Source organism: Oncorhynchus keta, chromosome 18, assembly GCF_023373465.1.
Source record: "Oncorhynchus keta strain PuntledgeMale-10-30-2019 chromosome 18, Oket_V2, whole genome shotgun sequence".
NCBI classification, from domain to species: domain Eukaryota; kingdom Metazoa; phylum Chordata; class Actinopteri; order Salmoniformes; family Salmonidae; genus Oncorhynchus; species Oncorhynchus keta.
The window spans coordinates 17,496,515-17,519,211 of NC_068438.1; the positions used below are offsets into that span (position 1 = coordinate 17,496,515).

Below are 22,697 nucleotides of genomic sequence, written 5' to 3' on the forward strand. Positions count from 1 at the left end.
ATGTACCAGAGCAAAGTATAGAACCCAGGTACCTCACAGTACCACTACCTATGGCCTTGGTAACAGCAACACAGTCCTGCCAGACCAGAGACAACCACTCCTCCACAGGAACACTGTAGATCTGGACACAGAAGAAAGCTGCATGTTCAACACCTGAGATCTTAAACCAGGAAGATGAAGGCACTTCTATTTCCTATATAGTGCACTATTTCCTATATAGTGCACTACTTGAGCCCTACTATCGGGAATAGGCTGCCATTTTGGGGTGCATACAAAGACTACCATTGAGCAGCAGGTTTCATGGACTCCTGATAGCCTATACATACACACACACACTAGTTTTTATCTGATACGGCATTATCATTAAAATGTTTAAAAAGCTTAACATAAAAATCACTACTGTAGGGATCATCAACTAGAACATAATTACAAATCATTTGTAGACTGCAAGAAGCCCAAACAGAGATGACTAAAACAATTTCAATCCTAGCTTACATTTGTTTAAGATCACATGTATATTATGCATGGGAATACTTGGGAACTGATTTCCAAAAAAAAGTCACTTGGCGCTGATTTGGGGGCCAAATTAAATCACTGGCCCGCGGACCGCCAGTCGTGGCACCCTGCCGTAGGAAGTACTCACTGATTGTGGTTATATTGGTATAACAGCAAACAAAAACATACCAATTGTGTCAGTCAATGAACATGTCCATCCCATTGCATGGGTCCACTGTGTAGTCAATCTTTGTATAGTAAAAGATTTCAAAAGCAGACAAAGTGCATTTGTGAGATGCTTGAATATTGGTTTTTAATAACTTATAAAACACCTATGTTACAGCACCAACTATAAACATACTGTACATACACTGGATGAAAAACTGGGTGATTTTATTTTTTCAGACTGAACATCTCAAAATATTTTATATTTTGGGGGGGAGAAACCAACATAAGAACAGTGAGCTAGAATGATAGAATCTACAAGCAGTTCAGATAGAACTCTAATGATAAAAACAGACAGTGGACTGAGGGCCAGATACTGCATTCACACCCGGGCCATATTCATTAGGGCACAAAGCAGCAAAACATTTAGCAAGTTCAGGTAGGTCTCCCTGTTTTAGTCCTTTTTCTGACTAATGAGTATGCCCCCATCCTCTCAAATAGTAGTAGGATGTAGAATGTTTTGACTGGACTGAAGAGTTGTAGACTATTGTGGAGAAATTATTCAGTCCTCACTGAGTGAGAGGAGGTACACTTCAACTAACACATAACAACCAACAGTGAATTGATTTACTGAACATAGCTAGGTTTGCCAGTGTCCATCTGCCAGCCCCCAGTGTACTGTAGCTATAACTACAACTGTATCCAGAACTGTAGTTGTAACTGTGGTCAAATCTGCAAAGTGCCATTTGAGATGAATCAGCCTGTATGAATCTCTTTCTAGTCATTATCTTCCTTGTTCACAGCAGAACAGGAGCAGCTCTTCCATTGGTTTAAAACATCCAACTCTCTTTTTTTGGGATAATTAAACACACCAGTCCATTCGCTCTCTCCTTCATGGAATATAGAACACTATTTTACAAGGAGACAGAAGAGAGAAGGGAACATCTAGCATTTTACAGGTTCAGCAGCCGAGCAGAGAGAGCATCTATGTACAGTCCAGAACAGCTAAGGCGGGTGTCTGTCTGGTGGAGGTCAGGACAGTCCTTCACCCTCTGGCTGTGTATTGTGTTGTGTGTCTGCGTGTTGGATGGTGCTAGTGCATTTGGTCCAGTAGTTACTCATCTTGTTTAGGGAGGAGGGGAAGGAGAAACGGAAGGAGGGATGATGACGAGGTAATGAGAAAAGTCATTGGTGAAAGGCAAGAAAGTGTAAAAAAAATAACTAAAAGTAACAGTCTGTATGTCATCATGCATCTGACTGGTCAGGAGGTGGGGGGCTGTTAGACCTGTTCTGTCCAGCTCTTGCTGCTCTGTCCCTGGGTAAGGCTGCACTCTCAGCCCCAGGCTTCATTGAGCCTCTAGAGGCCTGCTGTCTGTTAGGGCTGTTTGATTCCTCGTCTTTTGACGACGTCTTTCTCAGCTTCTTCTCCTCTTCATCCTCCTCCTTATTTTTTCCCTCTTCATCAGAGTCGATGCGGTTCAGTCGTTTGCGGATAGGACGATCTTCCTCGGACGACGACTCCGATTCCCCATTATCATCCTCATTATCTTTAGTGGAGGGTCTGCATTTCTTCAGCAGAGATAGATGTTTCCTCTGCTGTTCTATCAACACCTCTCTCTGCTTCCCTCTGCCCATCTTCTCTCCTCCCCTCTTCTTTCCCCTTGTTCTAGTCTCCTCCACCTCTTCTCTCCACCTCTTTCCCCTCTTTTCTTCCTCCTCAGACTCTCTCGAATGGGAGGATTCTGAAATAGAGGGAGCGAGCGGCGGAGTCAGACATCAGCAGGAGTTAACCCCGCATTCAGACACTAGCGGCAAAAACGTTCCTTTGCCCGGCGCAATGGAATCGATGGCCAAAGTTGCCGTGGAAGTGGTGAAAAATTTAAAACGGCTCTATTTTCTCTGCATCTGGTGACGTGTTTTCCGCTTCATCCAGCCAACCAGAAAATGTTGGTTTAGGGACAGTGGTCGGTTTAGATTGGTTTAAATTTATGAGGGGGAGGGGTGGAACATTATCGGCACGCTTTCACTTGCAGAAGCATTTTTTTGCCGCTAGTGTCTGAATGCGGGTTGGTTATGAATTGTTTACATTCACTAAATGACAGTCTGTCAAGTTCCACATGGACCTCCCTAATTTGGGGCAGGGATGGTAACCATAGTAACTGACCATCGCTGTTTGAGCTGGAGAGACGACGGCCGGATTTGACCTTGTCCTTATTAGTGGTTGCCTGGGAACCCTCAGATTCCGACGTCTCGCGGTAGTTCACCTCCCGCTTCCGGCCCCGCCTTAAACCACACCTCTTCCTGTCCTCATCGCTGTCACTCAAATCACTGGTCTCTGCAGAGAGACAAAGAGAGTTTTATTTGACTTTCAACTGAACATGTTCTTTAACCTCCAGCACCAAACCTGGATTTGTGCGCATGTCATCTGTTCCAAACTCATATTCCAAGCCTTACTCACCTATCTCTTCCTCTTCATCTTCACTCTCCTCCTCCCCCCATCCTCTCCTCCGCCTGCGAGGGTGTTTCTTGCACTTTGCTGAGGTCCTGGTGGTTCTCTGTTTAGGTGCCCGTCTCTGTGCCCGTGTAGACTGGCTTACGAAGCCCGGGTCACTGGCAAAGCTGTCCACATCACTGGCTGCTTCCTCATCACCTGACGCTACAAACTCCTCCTCCGTACTATAGACACAAGTTAAAAGTTTGCATTTATAGTGTTCAAACAAAAAATGACTTTACAATATAGGGGGTAGCTCCAATGCGTAGCACCCACACACACACATATCCACGGAATTACTAGGACTGACTTAAGGCCAGTCAGAGACAAACGCACCTGGCGCTGAGCTGAAACTCCTCCTCACTCTCTGCAGCCGTGCTGTCGCTCTCCAGGTCGTTAAGTCTCCGCCTCTTCCTGCTCCTGGTGGGAGGGGCATGAGCTGTGGTTGGTCCTCGTTTCTCCTTCCCCTCGTCCGATATGGTGGCAATGTCCTTATCCCGCCCCACTCCTACACACAGGACCACAGGGTTACACACAACAACAGGAACACAGGCAGGCAAGTATTCTGTCATTTAAACTATAGGTCGCCCGATTAATCGGAATTGCCGATTTCAAGTTTTCATAACCGGAAATCGGTATTTTTGGACACTGATTTTGGCGATTTCTTTTTTTTACACCTTTATTTAATCTTTATTTAACTAGGCAAGTCAGTTAAGAACACATTCTTATTTTCAATGACGGCCTAGGAACGGTGGGTTAACTGCCTTGTTCAGAGCAGAACAGATTTTTACCTTGTCAGCTCGGGGATTCAATCTTGCAACCTTTCAGTTACTAGTCCAACGCTCTGACGACCTGCCTCTCTCTCATTGCACTCCACGAGGAGCCTGACTGTTACGCAGAGTCTGGGTATATGCAACAGTTTGGGCCACCTAATTTGGCGGGATTTTACGTAATTATGACATAACATTGAAGGTTGTGCAATGTAACAGGAATATTTAGACTGATAGGTGCCACCCGTTAGATAAAATACGGAAAGGTTCCCTATTTCACTGAAAGAATAAACGTCTTGTTTTCGAGATGATAGTTTCCAGATTCGACCATATTAATGACCTACGGCTCGTATTTGTGTGTTATTATGTTATAATTAAGTCTATGATTTGATAGAGCAGTCTGACTGAGCGATGGTAGGCACCAGCAGGCTCGTAAGCATTCATTCAAACAGCACTTTCGTGCGTTTTGCCAGCAGCTCTTCGTTGTGCTTCAAGCATTGAGCTGTTTATGACTTCAAGCCTATCATCTCCCGAGATTAGGCTTGTGTAACCGATGTGAAGTGACTAGCTAGTTAGCGGGGTGCGCGCGAATAGCGTTTCAAACGTTACTCGCTCTGAGCCTTCTAGTAGTTGTTCACCTTGCTCTGCATGGGTAACGCTGCTTCGAGGGTGGCTGTTTTCGTTGTGTTGTTGGTTCGAGCCCAGGTAGGGGCGAGGAGAGGGACGGAAGCTATACTGTTACACTGGCAATACTAAAGTGCCTATAAGAACATCCAATAGTCAAAGGTATATGAAATCCAAATGGTATAGAGAGAAATAGTTCTATAATTCCTATAATAACTACAACCTAAAACTTATTACTTGGGAATATTGAAGACTCATGTTAAAAGGAACCACCAGCTTTCATATGTCTTCATGTTCTGAGCAAGGAATTTAAACGTTAGCTTTCTTACATGGAACATATTGCACTTTTACTTTCTTCTCCAACACTTTGTTTTTGCATTATTTAAACCAAATTGAACATGTTTCATTATTTATTTGAGGCTAAATTGATTTTATTTATGTATTATATTAAGTTAAAATAAGTGTTCATTCAGTATTGTTGTAATTGTCATTATTACAAATAAATAAATAAAAATCAGGCAATTAATCGGTATCTGCTTTTTTTGGTCCTCCAATAATCTGTATCGACGTTGAAAAATTATAAATCGGTCGACCTCTAATCTAAACCCTCTTGTTTGCATCTTGTTCCTCATTTTGGATGCATCCAAAATGACACCATATTCCCTACATAGTGCACCACTATTGACCAGGACCCTTAGAGCTCTGGTCAAAAGTAGTGCAACTATATAGGGCAGGGTTCCCCAACTGGCATCCCGCGGGCCGGATTTGGCCCATGGGTGATTTTATTTGTTCCCCCATGTTTCCTTTGCCCCAAAAAATAAATAATAATATTTTCCCACGCATAAGAGACACATGAATGTATACAAATGCAAGCAAGTTTTGAAATGATGCCCCCCCCCGAACATCTGCTCAAGAAAAAAAAAGAAAAATCAGCCCTTGGCTGAATCTAGTAGATGATCCCTGATATAGGGAATACGGTGCCATTTGAGAGCCATTCAGTCCTCAGTGTACACACTCATTCCCTTTCTCTCTCCTCTATATTTCTCACCTCCCCCATCAGCATCTCTGACGTCTTCCTCTATCGCTTCATCAATGGCATCATCAAAGTCATCAAACCTGGAACACACACACCGGGGTTTACGTTAGGAACATGTGGAGCCGGACAACGCAGGGGGAAGCCACAGGAATTCAAGGCCGACCGCGGTACTGCACGCATTGTTTGTAGAAAACAGGATCCCCCATAATAATGAATGGAATAATGGCAATCTTCATACACATTTTTTTTGGAAGACAATCATGGTACCAATAATTGCTTCTAATACACCAGATGTTTTAAAATCGTGCATAGAAGAAGTTAGAATAAAAAATTAGTTGCTAATTGCAGCCTGCAGTCCCCCGGACGGCCTTCATCTTGAGTGACTCAATGAGGGGGCAGCACTGAGCTAGCCTCCAACATCACTTCCTGGAGTAGCTCACACTAGATTTCTTGACGGGTCCAAAAAGTTGGACCCATTCCGAAATGGACCTGGGGCTTTCCCACCCGGACCCAATATGCATAAATAAAATGATTAAATATAAAAAGCCGTTCTGTTCAGGCCCGAGGACAACTAGACCCGTTACTTATAGACCTGGTTGGATCCAGACCGGTCTGATCAGAGTGAGGGAAGCAGCAGAAAAGTATTTTTTTTAAGCGACTTTATTAACCCTGAGCTGATAAAGCTTGAGAGGACCGGAAAAGGTGCCACTCTAGCAGACGTGGGAGAGGCAATACTGGGAGTGACACAGGGAGAAGGGAGGGAAAGAGCAACCAATCAAGCCGACACGCGCTATAGTAGACTATGACGTTGATTAAGGCGGCACCCCGCACCTCTCTGATTCAGAGGGGTTGGGTGAAATACAGAAGACACATTTTGGTTGAATGCATTCAGTTGTTCAACTGACTAGGTATCCCCTTTACCTTTGCCATATATAGCTGCCATAGCTAGGTTATTTATCATCGAATACGATTACCTAGTACCTGTCTTGACTGCATCAAACCTGTAAGAAGCTAGGCTAACTGAGGCTGCAGTGCATGTGCTCTCATCCTACAAATAACAACAATTCCATTCGGAATATTAAGTAGCAGCCTACCTCTTGGTCTTGGTAGCATATCCTTCAACATTTTAATTCCATATCCCGAGTGGCGCAGCTGTCTAAGGCACTGCATCTCAGTGCTAGAGGCGGCACTACAGACACTGGTTTGATCCCGGGCTGTATCATCAACAAGCTACATACGCCATCCTCCAATCTTGTGAAAACCAAGAGCAGCATTTACCATTAATTTATACTGTCATTGGGACAACGTGACAGGGAAGATTTTAATTTACCGGCCATTTGAGAAATTGACCAGATCCATATGCATTGGTTGCGTAACCCATGAAGTCGTCTACCAACAGTGCTTAACACAGATAGGGGGCAGTATTTCCACTTTGGATGAATTGCGTGCCCATAGTGAACTGCATCAAAAATCTGTCCTAAATTGCTAATATATGCATATTATTATTAATATTGGATAGAAAACACTCTGAAGTTTCTAAAACTGTTTGAATTATGTCTGTGAGTATAACAGAACTCACAGGGCAGGCAATCTTCCAAACAAGTTTTGAAATCCTGAAAGTTGGGGCAACTTTGACGTCATCGCCCGCTCCCTTCCCAACAAGTTATGGATCTGGAAACACTTCCTACGTTTTCCACTAGATGTCCTCATTCAGTAGAAAGTGTAATGGAGCATTTGCTGTGAACTTTGACCTAATGGGAAGGAAAGTAGTTGTGTCGCAAAATAATGCCATTTTGTTGTGGGCTGAAAGTGGTAGAAAATGCTGCTACTTGGACACTAGAATTGAACATTATGAAACAAAACTATTTATTGTTGAACTAAGACTCATTGCACTACATTCTGATGAAAGATCATCAAAGGTAAGGGAATATTTATGTTGTAATTTTGTATTTCTGTTGACTCCAACATGGCGGAGAAATATTGTTACGTCTGAGCGCCCTGTCTCAGATTATTGCAATGTTAGGCTTTTTCCGTAACATTAAAAGAAAAATGTGACACAGCGGTTGCATTAAGAACCGGTGTATCTTTAATTATATGTAGAACATGTATCTTTAGTCAAAGTTTATGATGAGTATTTCTGTTATCTGGCGTAGCTTTCTATAATTCCTCCGGATATTTTGGAGGATTTTCTGAACATGGCGTCAATGTAAACCGAGATTTATGGATATAAAATGCATATTATCGAACAAAACAAATGTACTGTGTAATATGTCATATGACTGTCATCTGATGAAGATTTTCAAGAGGCTAGTGATTGATTTTTTTTTTTAATCCTGCTTTTGTGATTTTTATCTTTTGCTGGAAAAAATGGCTATGTTTTTTCTTTGGTTTGGTGGTGGTCTAACATAAATATATGTTGTGTTTTCGCCGTAAAACATTTTAAAAATCTAATACGCTGGGTAGATGAACAAGGTGTTTATCTTTCATTTGAGGTATTGGACTTGTTAATGTGTGGAGGTTAAATATCTCTAAAGAATATTTTTGCATTCCCTGCGTCACCTTTTCAGCTGAACAGGGGGGTGGAGTTCCTGTAGGGGAACCCATCGCCTTAACAAGTTTTAATAACACATGTTCAAACATTTGCCAAAATGCAATTCTATACAATGCACCTGATGCGAGCGGCTCCATATGTGACAGAGATAAACATCTCTGTTAGAAACTTAGAATGAAGGGGAATCTAAAGATGCAACTAGGATTGGTCGCTAAAAACCAATAGAACAAAAGAGAAATGCTGGTTTCAATGGCATATGAGGAAGTATTTCTAAAATAATTCCTTCCACGTTTCTATTGTAGGATTTTGCCGAGGCTACTTTGAAGCAAGGTAAGACATGCCTCATAATATGAAGTAAAACACATAGGTTTCTAACAATTTAATATGTTTTCAAAATGCATACTGCCCCCAGCTCACATTGCAAATTAGTGAGTGACGCGCTGATAGCCTGCCTACCATAGCCTATGCAATGGAATGGCGAATGGGAGGCGAGCTTCAATTATCAGTTGAGAAAAATAAATAATTATAGCTCTATAATCGTCGCCATCAACTGTTTATCACCCAATTGCATTTAGAATTAAATGTTTCACTTCACTGTAGGCTGTGTGCATGTGATAAATAAGATGTGTGATGACTAGCAAATACACACGCCCCAATTTAATTCCACCAAATTAACCTAGACCAATAAGCATGACGGTCAAATGTAGTTCTATCAACGAATTCCACTAAATTTGACAATGGGATGTTTTTTTTCTCCTGGTCAATTTGGCAGGTAACAATTTTATTTAGTGGCTTTAACTTATTTACACACACACACACACACACACACACACACACACACACACACACACACACACACACACACACACACACACACACACACACACACACACACACACACACACACACACACACACACACACACACACACACACCTGTAGCTGATACACTTCCTGGTTCTGGTAGACCTCCTTCCCAGATTTTTGGTATTTTTTGCATCTTTCTTTTTTGCCTGTTTCTCCTCTTCCTCCCCTTCCTGCTAGAAACACAACACACAAATTCAGATTATGATCATTTATTTTATGCACATTTGGCCTTCTAGACAAAACTTTCCTAATTGTGTGTGTACTTACAGGAATGATGTTCTCCACACTGATTCCCACATACACCAGACGCTCCCTCCTACAGAGAAAAAACAGGAATTACACAACCATTTCAGTGTGTGTGTGACAGTGTTTGAGTGAGACCGTGTGAGATTGAGTGTGTGTATATGTGTGTTGTGTGTGTGACCTCCTCTCAGCTCTGTCTCTTTTCTTCATAGCGCAATCCAAATTCTGCAGCTGCTCCTCTAGTCTGTCACACAGCAGCTTCTACAGAGACCAGGGACAGTGTTAATACATGCACGTACGCGCACACACTCTCTCTCTCTCTCTCACTTACGTGTTGGCAGGGCGGGCAGAACCATTCTCCCTCAGGTATGACCATGAGAGGGGGTCTGAGACAGGCGGTGTGGTAACCACTATCACATGAATCACACAGCAGGATCTGCAGCAGAGAAACACACAGGTTGTGCACACATTCAGGTGTTTGGTGTAAATAAACTCATGAAATCAAGAATAGATAGTGCTCTGCAGAAGGGAAACAGGTTAAACACACACCGTTTCTGGCTTCACAGTAAAGCACAATATTTCACAATATTTCAGTCATACGGATGCCAAGATGTAAAGAAACAAAAAACACAATGTACTCCAAACACACACTTCTCACCAGTTCGGGGTGGTTTGGGAGTCCACAGTGGCTGCAGGGATCTTCATTAGGCGTCTCCTCTAATTGGCTAGAGTCATCTGAGTCACAACCACTTCCCCCACCCCCTCTCCCCTCCTCCCCCTCTCCTCCCTCATTCGGTTTGCATCGCTTCGCTCGAGTATTTGACCAGCGGGCGCCTCGATGTCTTCGTCTGCTCTGTAGACACACACACACATAAAACACACATTTACAATCAATCACCTTGATAACCAACATTTTCTTGGCTATGATCATTTTCACATTCATACAAAGCCTTATTCCTAGATCACTTATGAGTAAATTAACTTTTAAAACAAAGTAGTTACCTTTACAGTCCTGCTTTGTCCCTCAGGGTTTTCTCTCTTCTTTTGCCATTGAGCAGTCTTCTCTTCTTCTTCCTCCCTCACCCCTGGGGGTGCGTCTTGCCTCTCCACCTTGTTTGGGCTGGGTCTGTAGGTAGGGTTGATCAGTAAAATATCAAATTACAGCACAATGGAGACAGCTCCAACAATACCAGCAGAACTGTCCAACTGACACAGTTGGAGAAGATGGCCAAAGACAGTCAGAAGAAGTGGAGAGCCTTTGTTGCTGCCCTATGAGCCAGCCAGCACGGCGGGGATGAGTGAGAGCATGATAATAAATCAGAATTTTGTATCTATTATTCAGCTCTACATGATAAATTGTCACCTCAGTTATTGTGATGAAAGAAATGGGAAGAGATTCTATCATGGACCTTACCTGCAGATCCGAGCCGATCTCCGCAGAGACCTCCCATCTCCGTGCTCTTCCCCCTTCTGCTCTCGCACGTTCTCTCTCCTCTGGTTGGGAGGGATCTTTATCTTCAGCCTGATCCCTTCTTTCTGCAGCTCAGAGGAGGCTTCCAGGGGACCCGGCCGGTCTGTTGCTCCATGCCCAGCAACTTTCACCCCAGCATGGGCTGGTGTGTCTGTGTTGAGGGCCTCTCCCTGGTCCACCTGTCCTTCTACAGTCTGGCTTCTCTCTGACTCCGGCTCCTTCTCTCCTGAGGTACTCTTCTTCTTCTCCTCTTCCTCTGTTCCATGGCATCCCTCGCTTTTCTCCACATGGAGGTTAGTCTTTTTCTCTTTTGGGTTGTCATCCCTCTCTCCAGACTGGTCTCCATGTAAAGTCTCCCTCGCTTTCTCTCTTCCATCCTCTCCTAACCTCTCCCTCGATCTCTCTCCTTGCTCGTTCCTCGCTCTCTCTCCTTCCCTCTCCTCTCCTCCTACCTGTCTCTCCTGTCCTCTAGGCTCCAGGGGTGATGGGGCTCCAGTCTCTCCCCAGCCAGGACTCTTCCTCACCAGGACTGACTGCCTGCTCCTCTCCTTGTCTGGAGCTCTGGCCCTCTCCTCCCCCTCCTCTGACCCTAGTCTGGTTCTCTCCGTACAGACCGATCCGCCATCTTGTTGCTGCGACGCCGGCCTGCAGATGACCCCCACATGACATATACCCCCTATGAGCCCCCCAAGCCCGTTTAGGGGAGCCCCCCCATTGGTCAGCTCCTCTGGCAGTGTGACTGCCAGGCCCCCATCAGGAGTTGACTGCCTACCCAGCTGCTCCTCCTTGGTATGTGTTACTGAAGGGTTACGGACGATGATGCTACTGCTAGTACTGCTGCTATGGCTGTTGTTGTTGTGATGGTTGCTGTGCATGTCATTGTTGTGATGTGTGTTGCTATGGTGACGGTTGGCGCCAAAGAGCTCTCTCTTCTTCAGTGGTATCTTGGCCTGCTGATCGGTCCTCAGCGCCCTCTCCGCTTCCTCCTTCACAGGAGGAACTTCCTGTTTCATCGTTGCCGAGATAGGCACCATGACGACGGAGACAGCATTGCTAGGGGAGTTGCTAAGCGTTTGGGGTTCCTCTTTGACCAGTGCGGTGATGGTGCTCACTCTGTTGTCAATCACTTCTGACCTCTCCTCCTTCCTCCCGCTCTGTTTCTCTCCCTCTTCTTTCTCATCTTGTTTTTCCTTCATCTCAACTGCAATGTTTTCCTCCTTCACTGAGACTACCGGTGCAAGCTTGGTTGGGGTTTCCTTCTCTGCTAAAGACGCCATGTTGACGTCCGTACTAGTGGACTCTGAGTAGGAAGATGATCTACTCTTCTCTCGCTTTTCCTCATCTTCCTCGTTCTTCCCTCTCTCTTTACTCTTCTTCTTGTCTTCCTCAGCCTTCCTCATCTGTCTTGCCGCTTCCTCTTCCTCCACCTTTACCTCTCCTCCAGCCTCACCTTGAAAAATCACCACACATGTTGACATGTTATATTGCAGCTCTGGTTCCAACATTCATTCATAATAACACAATTATAATAGAGCAGTAGTGACCACATGATCATGTTACTACTAACTACACCATCCTATTACAGGTAACAAAAGAACCCTTACCCTCCTCCTGTCCTCTTCTCCCCCTCTCCACAGGTGTGGCACAGTTGGACCCTCCCTTCTCTCTGTCCATCTCTTTCTCCGTCTCTCCTTCCTCTTTCTCCTTGTGTTCTGGATCCAGCTGGGTCTTCAGGAGGTCCAAAGCATCGGCTAAGTCATTCCGGGTTCTGAGGACAAACAGAACATTCTGAACATACGGTGCCTGATATTCTCAATTTTTGCATATTTTTGATACTGAATGTTATCAGATCTTCAACCAAAACCTAATATTAGGTAAAGGGAACCTGAGTTTACTAATAACCCCAAAAATGTATACTTAATTTATTTAATTAACAAAGTAGTTGGACTCAACAACTGGTTGTGCCACCTTTAGCTTTAATGACTGCAACCAAATGCTTCCTGTAGTTGTTGATCAGTCTCCCACATCGCTGTGGAGGAATGTTGGCCCACTCTTGTATGCAGAACTGCTTTAACTCAGCGACATTTGTTGGTTTTGAAGCATGAACTGCTCGTTTCAAGTCCTGCCACAACATCTCAATTGGGATTAGGTCTGGACTTTGAATGTGTTGCTTTTTAACCATTTTCATGTAGACTTGATTGTGTGTTTTGGATTTTTATTTATTTTACTAGGCAAGTCAGTTAAGAACAAATTCTTATTTTCAATGACGGCCTGGGAACAGTGGGTTAACTGCCTGTTCAAGGGCAGAACGACAGATTTTGTACCTTGTCAGCTCGGGGATTTGAACTTGCAACCTTTCGGTTACTAGTCCAATGCTCTAACCACTAGGCTACCCTGCCGCATGACCATGCTGCATGACCCAGCTGCGCTTCAGCTCACAGACGGATGGCCTGACATTCTCCTGTAGAATTCTCAGACACAGAGCAGAGTTCATGGTTCCTTCTATTATCAGATAATTCCACAGGAGAATGTTAGGCCATCCAGTTATTGAGTGTAAGGGGGAAATTACTTTTTCACACGGGGGCATTGGGTGTTGCATAACTTTGTTTATGAAATAAATATGTCATTGTTGTGTTATTTGTTCACTCAGGTTCCCTTTTTTTATCTATTATTAGGATTAGGTTGAAGATCTAATAACATTCAGAATCAACAATATGCAAAAGTAGGGGGCAAATACTTTTTCACAGCATACACCCTTTCTCTCTTCTCAGATGCTCCGACTAGGGTTACAAAAATTATATCTCATCTATCTGACTGTAAGTCGCTTTGGATAAAAGCGTCTGCTAAATGGCATATATTATTATTATTATTATTATCTTTCCATGCACCTGACGATACAGCTCCAGGTGGATCCGTCCCAGTCGTCCTGTTCCTCTGTGTACAGTCGGATGTTGTGTTGGGCGTCAGTCTGCAGCCAGTACATCAGGCCCTGTCTGTCTCTGCCCAAGGGCTGCAACCTCATTGCCTCCGCCTCCTCCTCGTTCACCAACGTCTTGAACTTCAGGTTGTCATCAAACTGGATCTCACACAGGTACTGGGGTCGGGGGTTAGAGAGACAGGGAGGGGGGTTAGGGTCAGACAGAGAAAGAGAAGAAAACAGTACAGTGCCTTCAGAAAGTATTCACACCCCTTTACTTTTTCCACATTTTGTTGTTACAAAGTGGGATTAAAATGAATTTCATTGGAATTTATTGTCAACGATCTACACAAAACTCTTAATTTCAAAATGAATAAATGATTAATGGAAAATAAATATGTTAGAATCACCTTGGGCAGCGATTACAGGGGTGGGTCTTTCTGGGTAAGTCTCTAAGAGCTTTGCAAACCTTGATTGTACAATATTTGCCCTTTACTATTTTTTAAATTCTTCAAGCCCTGTCAAGTTGGTTGGTGATCATTGCTAGACAGCCATTTCAAGTCTTGTCATATATGTTTAATACAATTTAAGTCAAAACTGTCTCTCGGCCACTCAGGAACATTCAATGTCGTCTTGGTAAGTATTTGACTCAGCCATGCATCCTTGCCTGTCCAACATTTTCTCATCTCCCACCCCTTCTAATGCGACTATCCCCGAAGCTTCTCCATTTTTCCCCTGGCCCGCTACAAAGTTACTCCTTGCAGGCAGTCACTGAGTCCAAGGTGCTAAAGGAGCTCCTTAAACTTGACCCCAAAAAACATCTGGGTCAGATGGTTTACACCCTTTCTTCTTTAAGGCTGCTGCCCCTATCATCGCCAAGCCTCTCTCTCCTTCCTGGGGAGGTTACCAATGCTTGGAAAGCTGCAAACAGTTTGTCCTTTATTTAAAAGGGGAGATCAAGCTGATCCTAGCTGTTATAGGCCTATTTCTATTTTGCCCTGTTCATCAAAAACTTGTCAATAATCAACTGACTGGCTTTATTGATGTCTATAGTATTCTCTCGGTATGCAATCTGGTTTCCACTCAGGTTATGGATGTGTCACTGCAACCTTAAAAGGTCCTCAATGACGCCACCATTGTCCTTGATTCTAAGCAATAACGTGCTGCTATTTTTATTGACTTGGCCAAAGCTTTTGATACGGTAGACATTTCATTCTAGTCGGCTGGCTAAGGAGTATTGGTGTCTGAGGGGTCTTTGGCCTGGTTTGCTAACTACCTCTCTCAAAGAGTGCAGTGTATAAAGTCAGAACATCTGCTGCCTCAGCCACTGCCTGTCACCAAGGGAGTACCCCAAGGCTCAATCCTAGGCCCCACTATCTTCTCAATTTACATCAACAACATAGTTCAGGCAGTAGGAAGCTCTCTCATCCATTTATATGCACGTGATACAGTCTTATACTCAGCTGACACCTCCCCGGATTTTGTGTTAAATGCTCTACAACAAAGCTTTCTTAGTGTCCAACAAGCTTTCTCCACCCGTAACCTTGTTCTGAACACCTCCAAAACAAAGGACATGTGGTTTGGTAAGAAGAATGTCCCTCTCCCCACAGGTGTGATTACTACCTCTGAGGGTTTAGAGCTTGAGATAGTCACCACATACAAGTACTTGGGGTATGGCTAGACAGTACACTATCCTTCTCTCAGCAAATATCAAAGCTGCAGGCTAAAGTTAAATCTAGACTTGGTTTCCTCTATCGTAATCGCTCATCTTTCACCCCAGCTGCCAAACTAACCCTGATTCAGATGACCATCCTACCCATGCTAGATTACGGAGACATAATTTATAGATCAGCAGGAAAAGGTGCTCTGGAGCGGCTAGACGTTCTTTACCATTCGTCCATCAGATTTGCCACCAATGCTCCTTATAGGACACATCACAGCACTCTATACTCCCCTCTGTAAACTGGTCATCTCTGTATACCCATCGCAAGACCCACTGGTTGATGCTTATTTATAAAACCCTCTTAGGCCTCACTCCCCCATATCTGAGATATCTACTGCAGCCCTCATCCTCCACATACAACACCTGTTCTGCCAGTCGCATTCTGTTAAAGGTCCCCAAAGCACACACATCCCTGGGTCACTCCTCTTTTCAGTTCGCTGCAGCTAGCGACTGGAACGAGCAGCAACAAACACTCAAACTGGACAGTTTTATCTCAATCTCTTAATTCAAAGACTCAACCATGGGCACTCTTAACAGATGTGGTTGTGTGGTATGATGTATTGTTGTCTCTACCTTCTTGACCTTCGTGTTCTGGACTTTTCCCAATAATGTTTGTGCCATGTTTTTATGCTGCTACCATGTTGTTGTCATGTTGTGTTACTACCATGCTGTGAGGTCATGTGTTGCTGCCTTATGTTATTGTCTTAGGTCTCTCTTTATGTTGTGTCTCTCTTGTTGTGATGTGTGTTTTGTCCTATATTTATAATGTATTTATTTTTTAAATACCAGGCCCCTGTCCCCGCAGGAGGCCTTTTGCCTTTTGGTAGGCCGTCATTGTAAATAAGAATTTGCTCTTAACTGACTTGCCTAGTTAAATAAAGGTTAAATAAAAATAAATAAAATAAAAAGTAACTCCAGTGTATAATTGTCCTTGTGTTTAGGTTATTGTCCTGCTGAAAGGTGAATTTGTCGCCCAGTGTCTGTTGGAAAGCAGACTGAACCAGGTTTTCCTCTAGGACTTTGCCTATGCTTAACTCTATTCCTTTTCTTTTTATCCTAAAAAGCTCCCTAGTCCTTGCCGATGACAAGCATAACCATAAGATGATGCAGCCACCACCATGGTTGAAAATATGAAGAGTGGTACAGGTACAGTGATGTGTTGGATTTACCCCAAACATAGTGCTTTGTATTCCAGACAAAAACTTAAGTTATTTTTTTCAGTATCACTTTAGTGCCTTATTGCAAACAGGAGGCATGTTTTTTTATTTTTTTTATTCTGTACAGGCATCCTTTCACTATGTCATTTAGGTTTGTAGTGTGGAGTAACTACAATGTTGTTGATCTATCCTCAGCTTTCTCCTATCACAGCTACCTCTGTAAGTGGTTTAAAAATCACCATTGGCCTCATGGTGAAATCCCTGCGCGATTTCCTTACTCTCCGTCAATTTTTGTAGTAACTTTGGTGTACTGATACACCATCCAAATTATAATTAATAGCTTCACCATACTCAAATGGATATTCAGTGCCTGCTTTAAAAAATATATATGTATCCATCTACCAATAGGTGCCCTTCTTTGCAGTTTTCATCGTTGAATCTGTGTTTGAAATTCACTGCTCGACTGAGGGACGTTACAGATCATTTTAGTTCTGGGGTTCAGAGATGATAGTGTTTAACACGATTTTTGAATGACTATTATTACACCCAGAGTTAGTCCATGCAACTTAATATCTGACTTGTTAACAAAGGGGTTGAATACTTACTGACTCAAGATATTTAAGCTTGAAATGTGTTATTTACTAATGTTTTATAAAAAGATTAATCCACTTTGACATTATAGGGTATTGTGTAAATCGGTGACACAAAGTCTTACATTTTAAATTTAGGCTGTAACACAACAACGTGTATAAAGTCAAGGGGTATAAATACTTTCTGAAGGCACTGTATATGATCAATATACTGTTCATACATAACAGTAGATGTCACAGAGGAGGTAAAGAGGTAGTCTGGTTATATTAGTGTGATAGTCTGCACATGGTGTGTGTGTGTGTCTTACTTTGAGGATGCTGGTTTTGCACTCCATGCTCATGTCCTGGTAGCCCTTGTGTTCCAGCTCCCAGGCCCAGCTACTGTTGATGTCCTGGCATACCTGGATGACAAATATGCAGTCATTACAGGTGTACACACTAAGCACACACCAAGCACAGCTTACCTTAGCCAGGTACCTCTCCCACTTGTCTGCAGACACAGATTTGCCAAGCTTCCTTAGCAGCTTGACATGCAGCTCCACTAGTGGCTTGGGAACTGAGAGAGATACACACACACAGAGAAATAATACATGAGTTAATACATTAGTTTGATATAAAACTAAGTACACTGTCATAACAACAGCTAGTATAACACTAAACACTTATTACAACACCCATTGTCCCGTGGATTTGTTAAAACTCTACATTCTCCTTCTGGTATTCTGACTGTCTGTGCAATTCACATTGATTCACACTTTCTAAGAATTATCCTCAAATATCTAGCTAACAGTGGCAGGCGTGGAGGTAAGATCAACAACTGTGATTCATTGTCATTTTTTGCATTAATAAAAAAACACGACGATGTTTTTGGTGAACAATGAAGGAAATGTGGAAAGAGCAAACAACGTTATCACGGCTATCTACAGACAGTTAACTAACTGGCTAACTTGTAACAACATCTTTCCTACAGATACTAAAACGTTAGTACATGCTAGCCTAGGTACGCCACACACAGCTAGCCAGATAACTAGCTAGCTAAATCGTGACAAGAAAGCCCCAGTAGCTACCATTGTCTCAAAGGAGGATTTTAATCATTATAAACTGTGACAAATGTAAAGCCTGAGTAATTTGAAATCAGCGGAATTTTATTTGAATGAATTAATAGCCACTGATGTGTTGACGAACGTTAGCTTGGTTTAGCATGAAGTTGCTCGACTACACATCACGCATTGCGCCTGCGCGAAATGGACAGTCTACCAAGTAGTGTTTTTATCGGACTATTTAGACAACTGTTTACGACACCGATTGTATTCAAATAGTATTTACTCATACACACCTGGGGCTGAGTTGTATACTTTTCTTGCACTAGTATGGGCAGGCAAGCATGATGGAAAAGTACACCTAATAGCTAACGTCCGCTAGCTAACGAAATTAAGGTAGCTAACTAGTTAGTTTGGTCATTCAAGCAGGAATGGCTGGCTAGTTTCTTAACAAATAGCTAAGTAACGATACATCTAGCTATCTAGTTACATCAATCAGTAACATTAGCCAGTTATGCCGAGGCACATGTCACAGTGTGTGGAAACTCCCCTAAGCCAGCTAGCTGTACTTGTTCCCCCCTGACCACCCAGCTAGCTGGAAAGTCAGTGATGATGATGCCGAGACCCTCTTCCTTCCCACCTGTCGATGTGTCCCGGAGATACCTCTCCATCTGCGGAAAGGTGAGTTCGGGTAGGTCCAGGGCTTGTCCGTAGCGCTCCAAAAACGAGCAGACCACTGCGAAACTGGGGCAGAGACCGGGGTTTGAGCCCTGCGCTGCCGCTGAAGCAGCCATTTTTCCAGCCGGGGAGTAGGATGAGAATGAACGGATTTGGGAGGACAGAAAGGAGCCCAGAATTCAACGCGCCAAGTATCGTATCATGGGTAGACGAAGGAGGGGGCTCTGTGCCCAGGTATTCCCCCCAGGGACCCAAGTTTCAGACATCAATAATGTTATTGTGGTTCATTATCTAGGCCTGTACGATTACTAAACATTTACTTTGCTAGTTGGTGTACGAGTCATGTAGAGTACAGTCTATTCACCTTATTTTCAACGGAAATATGGGCGGGGTCTGTTTAGTTTTTTTTTGTGATTGACTTCCGGTTAAGCACTTCCGGGCAACAGTTAGCTAGTTACATATCTTATCTCACTGTCGCTTCTTACAACTTCCCAAATATGGACGAAAAACAGGTATTTTATGATCATTAAGGGGATGCCACAATAACTGGCAGAAACGGAAGCTGTTCATGGAACAGGAGTGTTTTGACCACCGAACAATTTTTGAGAGGGTAGTGCAGTTGTGAGGCGCCTTTTGATTTGCACCCGCCTCCTAAGGGCGAGGAGTCTCTTCGGATTTGCCTCAGCGCATTGCACTTGAAGAAACCTCTAAATATAAACATTTTTAAAAAGAGAACTCCAAACCGACCCTATGTGTGTTCCCTATCACTTCGTGGACAAGAGGCCGACTGAAGAGCATCCTTTCACTGAGAAGTGGCTGGGCTATGATGCTCCAGTACAGATCAGAAGGCGACATCTCATCAGAACATTAACGCATACATGTACAGTAGCTGTTAGCTAGCTGCTAACGTTACTCGCTAGCTATCGTCACATATAGGGTATCCTGAATTAGGCAGACGTTAGCTAACTGTTAGTAGTAAGTAGGTAGCCATTCCTAAGTCCTAACATACTGTAGCTAGCTAACTGTTGCCTAGCTTACTTACTTAGCTTGGGGGCAGCCCATCTGATGTTGTTGCTCGCTAATTAGCTCACCCCCTACATTGTCAGACAGAAGTTGTTGGATATCTAACAATGTCTCACCAATGCAATAATTATCCCCATCATTGCTGGCATGCCACTGGTGATGCTCATGAAATGTCTAGCTAGCTAAATAATTAAATGTTCAAATTGTTTTCTTTCTTTTAACCATAACCAGTATGCTGTCTGTATTTTACTTTGTTAAACTTGTGGTCTCTTATGTTTGTTTGACAGATGAAGACAATTGTGATGTGGAGTCTGATCTGAGTGTGCCAATGGCACTGCAGCATAAAGATGCTGATACTCAATGGGATGTTCCAGCACTGACTGATCACAGCTATGTGTCAAGAGAACCAGTCAACAAGCCCATCTGCCACAAACAAACCCAATGTGGTGGTGCAGAGTCATTGACCCACACCATCCTGAAGAATGACACTAGCTCAGTGTTGTATACTGGCCTTCCTCTAAGTGTTTTCTTTAACCATGTAGCATTTCTGCATAAATTCTACACGGCTAACTTCAAAATGCATATCACTGATCAAATACTGATAACCTTGATGAAGCTGAATCTACTCCACAGTGATATTGCTGAATACTTTGCTGTGTCCCAGGGAGTAGTGAGCAGAATCCTTTCCTACTGGATTGACACAATGGAGGAGCTCATGAGGATCTACATTCCATGGCAGCCGAGGTTAGACAATCCAGAAGACCCTCAGTGCTTCAAAGAGAAGTTATCCAACACCACTTGCATCATCCACTGCTCTGAGACCATTCTCCAGAAAGCAGACAATCTCGATTCCAGATGGGAGTCATACAGCCAATATTATTCCAGCAATACTCTCAAGTATTTGGTTGCCATTGCTCTATGTGGACTCATTATGTTCATTTCTCCTGCATATAGAGGCAGATGCAGTGACAAGTTCATCACCCAAAACTCTGGCTTCCTGGAATACCTTAGGCCTGGCAATGAAGTTATGGCTGACGGGCTTCACCATCCGAGATCTGCTGTATGAGAGGAAGGTAAACCTTGCCATACCAGCCTTCACCCAGAAAGGAGGCCAGCTGTCTGACGAGGATGTCGCAAGCACAAGAAGGATAGTTAATGTGCATATACATGTTTAGAGAGTTATCAGACTCAAGGTGTTCAAATCCTCTTCCAGACTGTTCCCATCAACCTGACACACAAAATGGACAAAGTCCTTAGAATCTGTGCAGCCCTTGTTAACATGCAGGGTGAGATCATCCATGAGGATGCAGAATGAGCAGTGAGAATGTTCATACATTTGAAATGTAACTTTAAACACTATCATTTCATCCAGCTGAGATACTATATATATATATATTAGTTTAATCGGAATTATTTGTTCCTATATTTGAAATCTACTGTAATTTTGCCGGTTCCTGATAATTACAGGCATCCACTAGGTGCTGATATAATGCTTTTTAAAATCTATTTCAAATACATTTTCTTCAACACAAATGTCACTAACAGACCAAGAGGGAAGACAAATGTCAAGTGACACAATTTTTCTTAATTTGTGCCCTTGAAAACCAAACCCAGAATCAAACTGAAAACACCTTTGAATACTTTAGACATGCCTCCTCATCCTTCTTTTCAAAATGGTAAATATCAAAGAAAAGGTCAAAGTGGAGTTTCATAATGTTTTTATTAACTCCGTAAGTTGCTAAGTGCAAGATGAGTTCACGAAGTGCCATATGAAAAAAGAGCTATACAAGGTACGATTAAAATATTCATCAATCATAAGGTGTTATCCTTAAACATTAAATAAGCATGTATGAAGAGAGCTGTACAAGGAAAGACGTTAAAAAACACCAAGAAGAATTATGCAAATATAAATCAGGGCAATGTGCATATGAAGAGAACTGTGCAAGACAAAAAACAACAACCCAGAGTTATGCTTAGATACAGTAGAGCTGACAGCTTTACAAGGCAAAAAAATATAAGAACTATTTAAAAACACAAAGTATTAGGCCCCGAGCCTAGATACCACATAGATTAACATATTTGGAGCGCATAGTTAGTCTGCCTATCTGGAACTCATATACTATCCTTGGCAGCATATGTGGGAAATACAATGCCTTTAGTTTAGTGATTACATCAGCACAGAACTTCACCTCAAAAGGCATATAAATAACAACCAGCTCGGATGGAGTCCATTTACACCTGCATGTAGTACCCACAGGCTCCATTAGGTTGCAGCTGGGGAACCACATTCACCAGCTTCGCATCAGTGAGTTTGCCAGAGACTCACACTTCTTACTCAGAACAGGACATTTGATTTCTATAAGTTTGAGAGTTTATCACTCCATCGGGGCTTGCAGAAAGCCATGGCTCCTTGACACTCACTGCTGTGCCACTGCTCTCCAGACTAAACCCACAGCTCTCCGTCCATGTGTTGGCCACCTGCTCACTTTCCTTGCCATATGTGGTTGCTGAGTTTCCATGGAACCTGGGGAAGAGATGCTCCCGCACAAAGTGGTCAGGATTTGTTGAGGTGCGCACAGGAACCTTCTTTGCTGAGCTAGCAGTGATCTGAAGTTTAAGTGCATCATACCATGCATAGGAGGCACTCTATCCTTTAGTGAAATCTCCAAGCAGGCACATTTACACTCCTCCAGCTTAACAAGAATGTCATAAAACTGCATGTTGATGCCGTGTTCACTATGAGGCTGCTGTAGTTGTGGCTGCTGCTTGATCTTGAGGACTGTTTGGTTTAGCGTTGCACTTGTGCAGAAGGCTCCCACTGGAACATTGGCCAAGCTCTTTTACATTTTTTTTTTGA

General features: G+C 43.2%; 2 protein-coding genes across 4 annotated transcripts; one reads left to right on the forward strand and one right to left on the reverse strand.

Annotated features, from left to right (window-relative positions):
• Window positions 1–791: 791 nt before the first annotated feature.
• Window positions 792–19,197, reverse strand: LOC118397378 (remodeling and spacing factor 1-like). 2 transcript variants are annotated; one of them, XM_035792054.2, is made up of 17 exons: window positions 18,780–19,197; window positions 17,564–17,655; window positions 17,408–17,500; window positions 13,601–13,806; window positions 12,317–12,480; window positions 10,656–12,162; window positions 10,244–10,367; window positions 9,900–10,094; window positions 9,573–9,677; window positions 9,423–9,502; window positions 9,266–9,314; window positions 9,068–9,168; window positions 5,594–5,661; window positions 3,488–3,659; window positions 3,119–3,336; window positions 2,825–2,995; window positions 792–2,402 (listed from the first exon to the last, which is right to left on the reverse strand). In XM_035792054.2, the coding sequence occupies exons 1-17, from the start codon at window positions 18,931–18,933 to the stop codon at window positions 1,906–1,908; spliced, it is 3,996 nt and encodes a 1,331-aa protein (XP_035647947.1). In that variant the 5' UTR covers window positions 18,934–19,197; the 3' UTR covers window positions 792–1,905. The 2 variants fall into 2 exon arrangements, with proteins under 2 accessions (XP_035647947.1, XP_035647946.1); XM_035792053.2 differs by having other exon boundaries at window positions 9,068–9,171.
• Window positions 19,198–19,337: 140 nt separating this feature from the next.
• Window positions 19,338–21,652, forward strand: LOC118397379 (uncharacterized). Of its 2 annotated transcripts, XM_035792056.2 has the most exons (3): window positions 19,338–19,697; window positions 20,128–20,584; window positions 20,795–21,652. In XM_035792056.2, exons 1-3 carry the CDS (start codon window positions 19,568–19,570, stop codon window positions 20,904–20,906), a joined length of 699 nt encoding a protein of 232 aa, XP_035647949.1. In that variant the 5' UTR covers window positions 19,338–19,567; the 3' UTR covers window positions 20,907–21,652. The 2 variants fall into 2 exon arrangements, with proteins under 2 accessions (XP_035647949.1, XP_035647948.2); XM_035792055.2 differs by having other exon boundaries at window positions 20,128–21,652.
• Window positions 21,653–22,697: the final 1,045 nt, after the last annotated feature.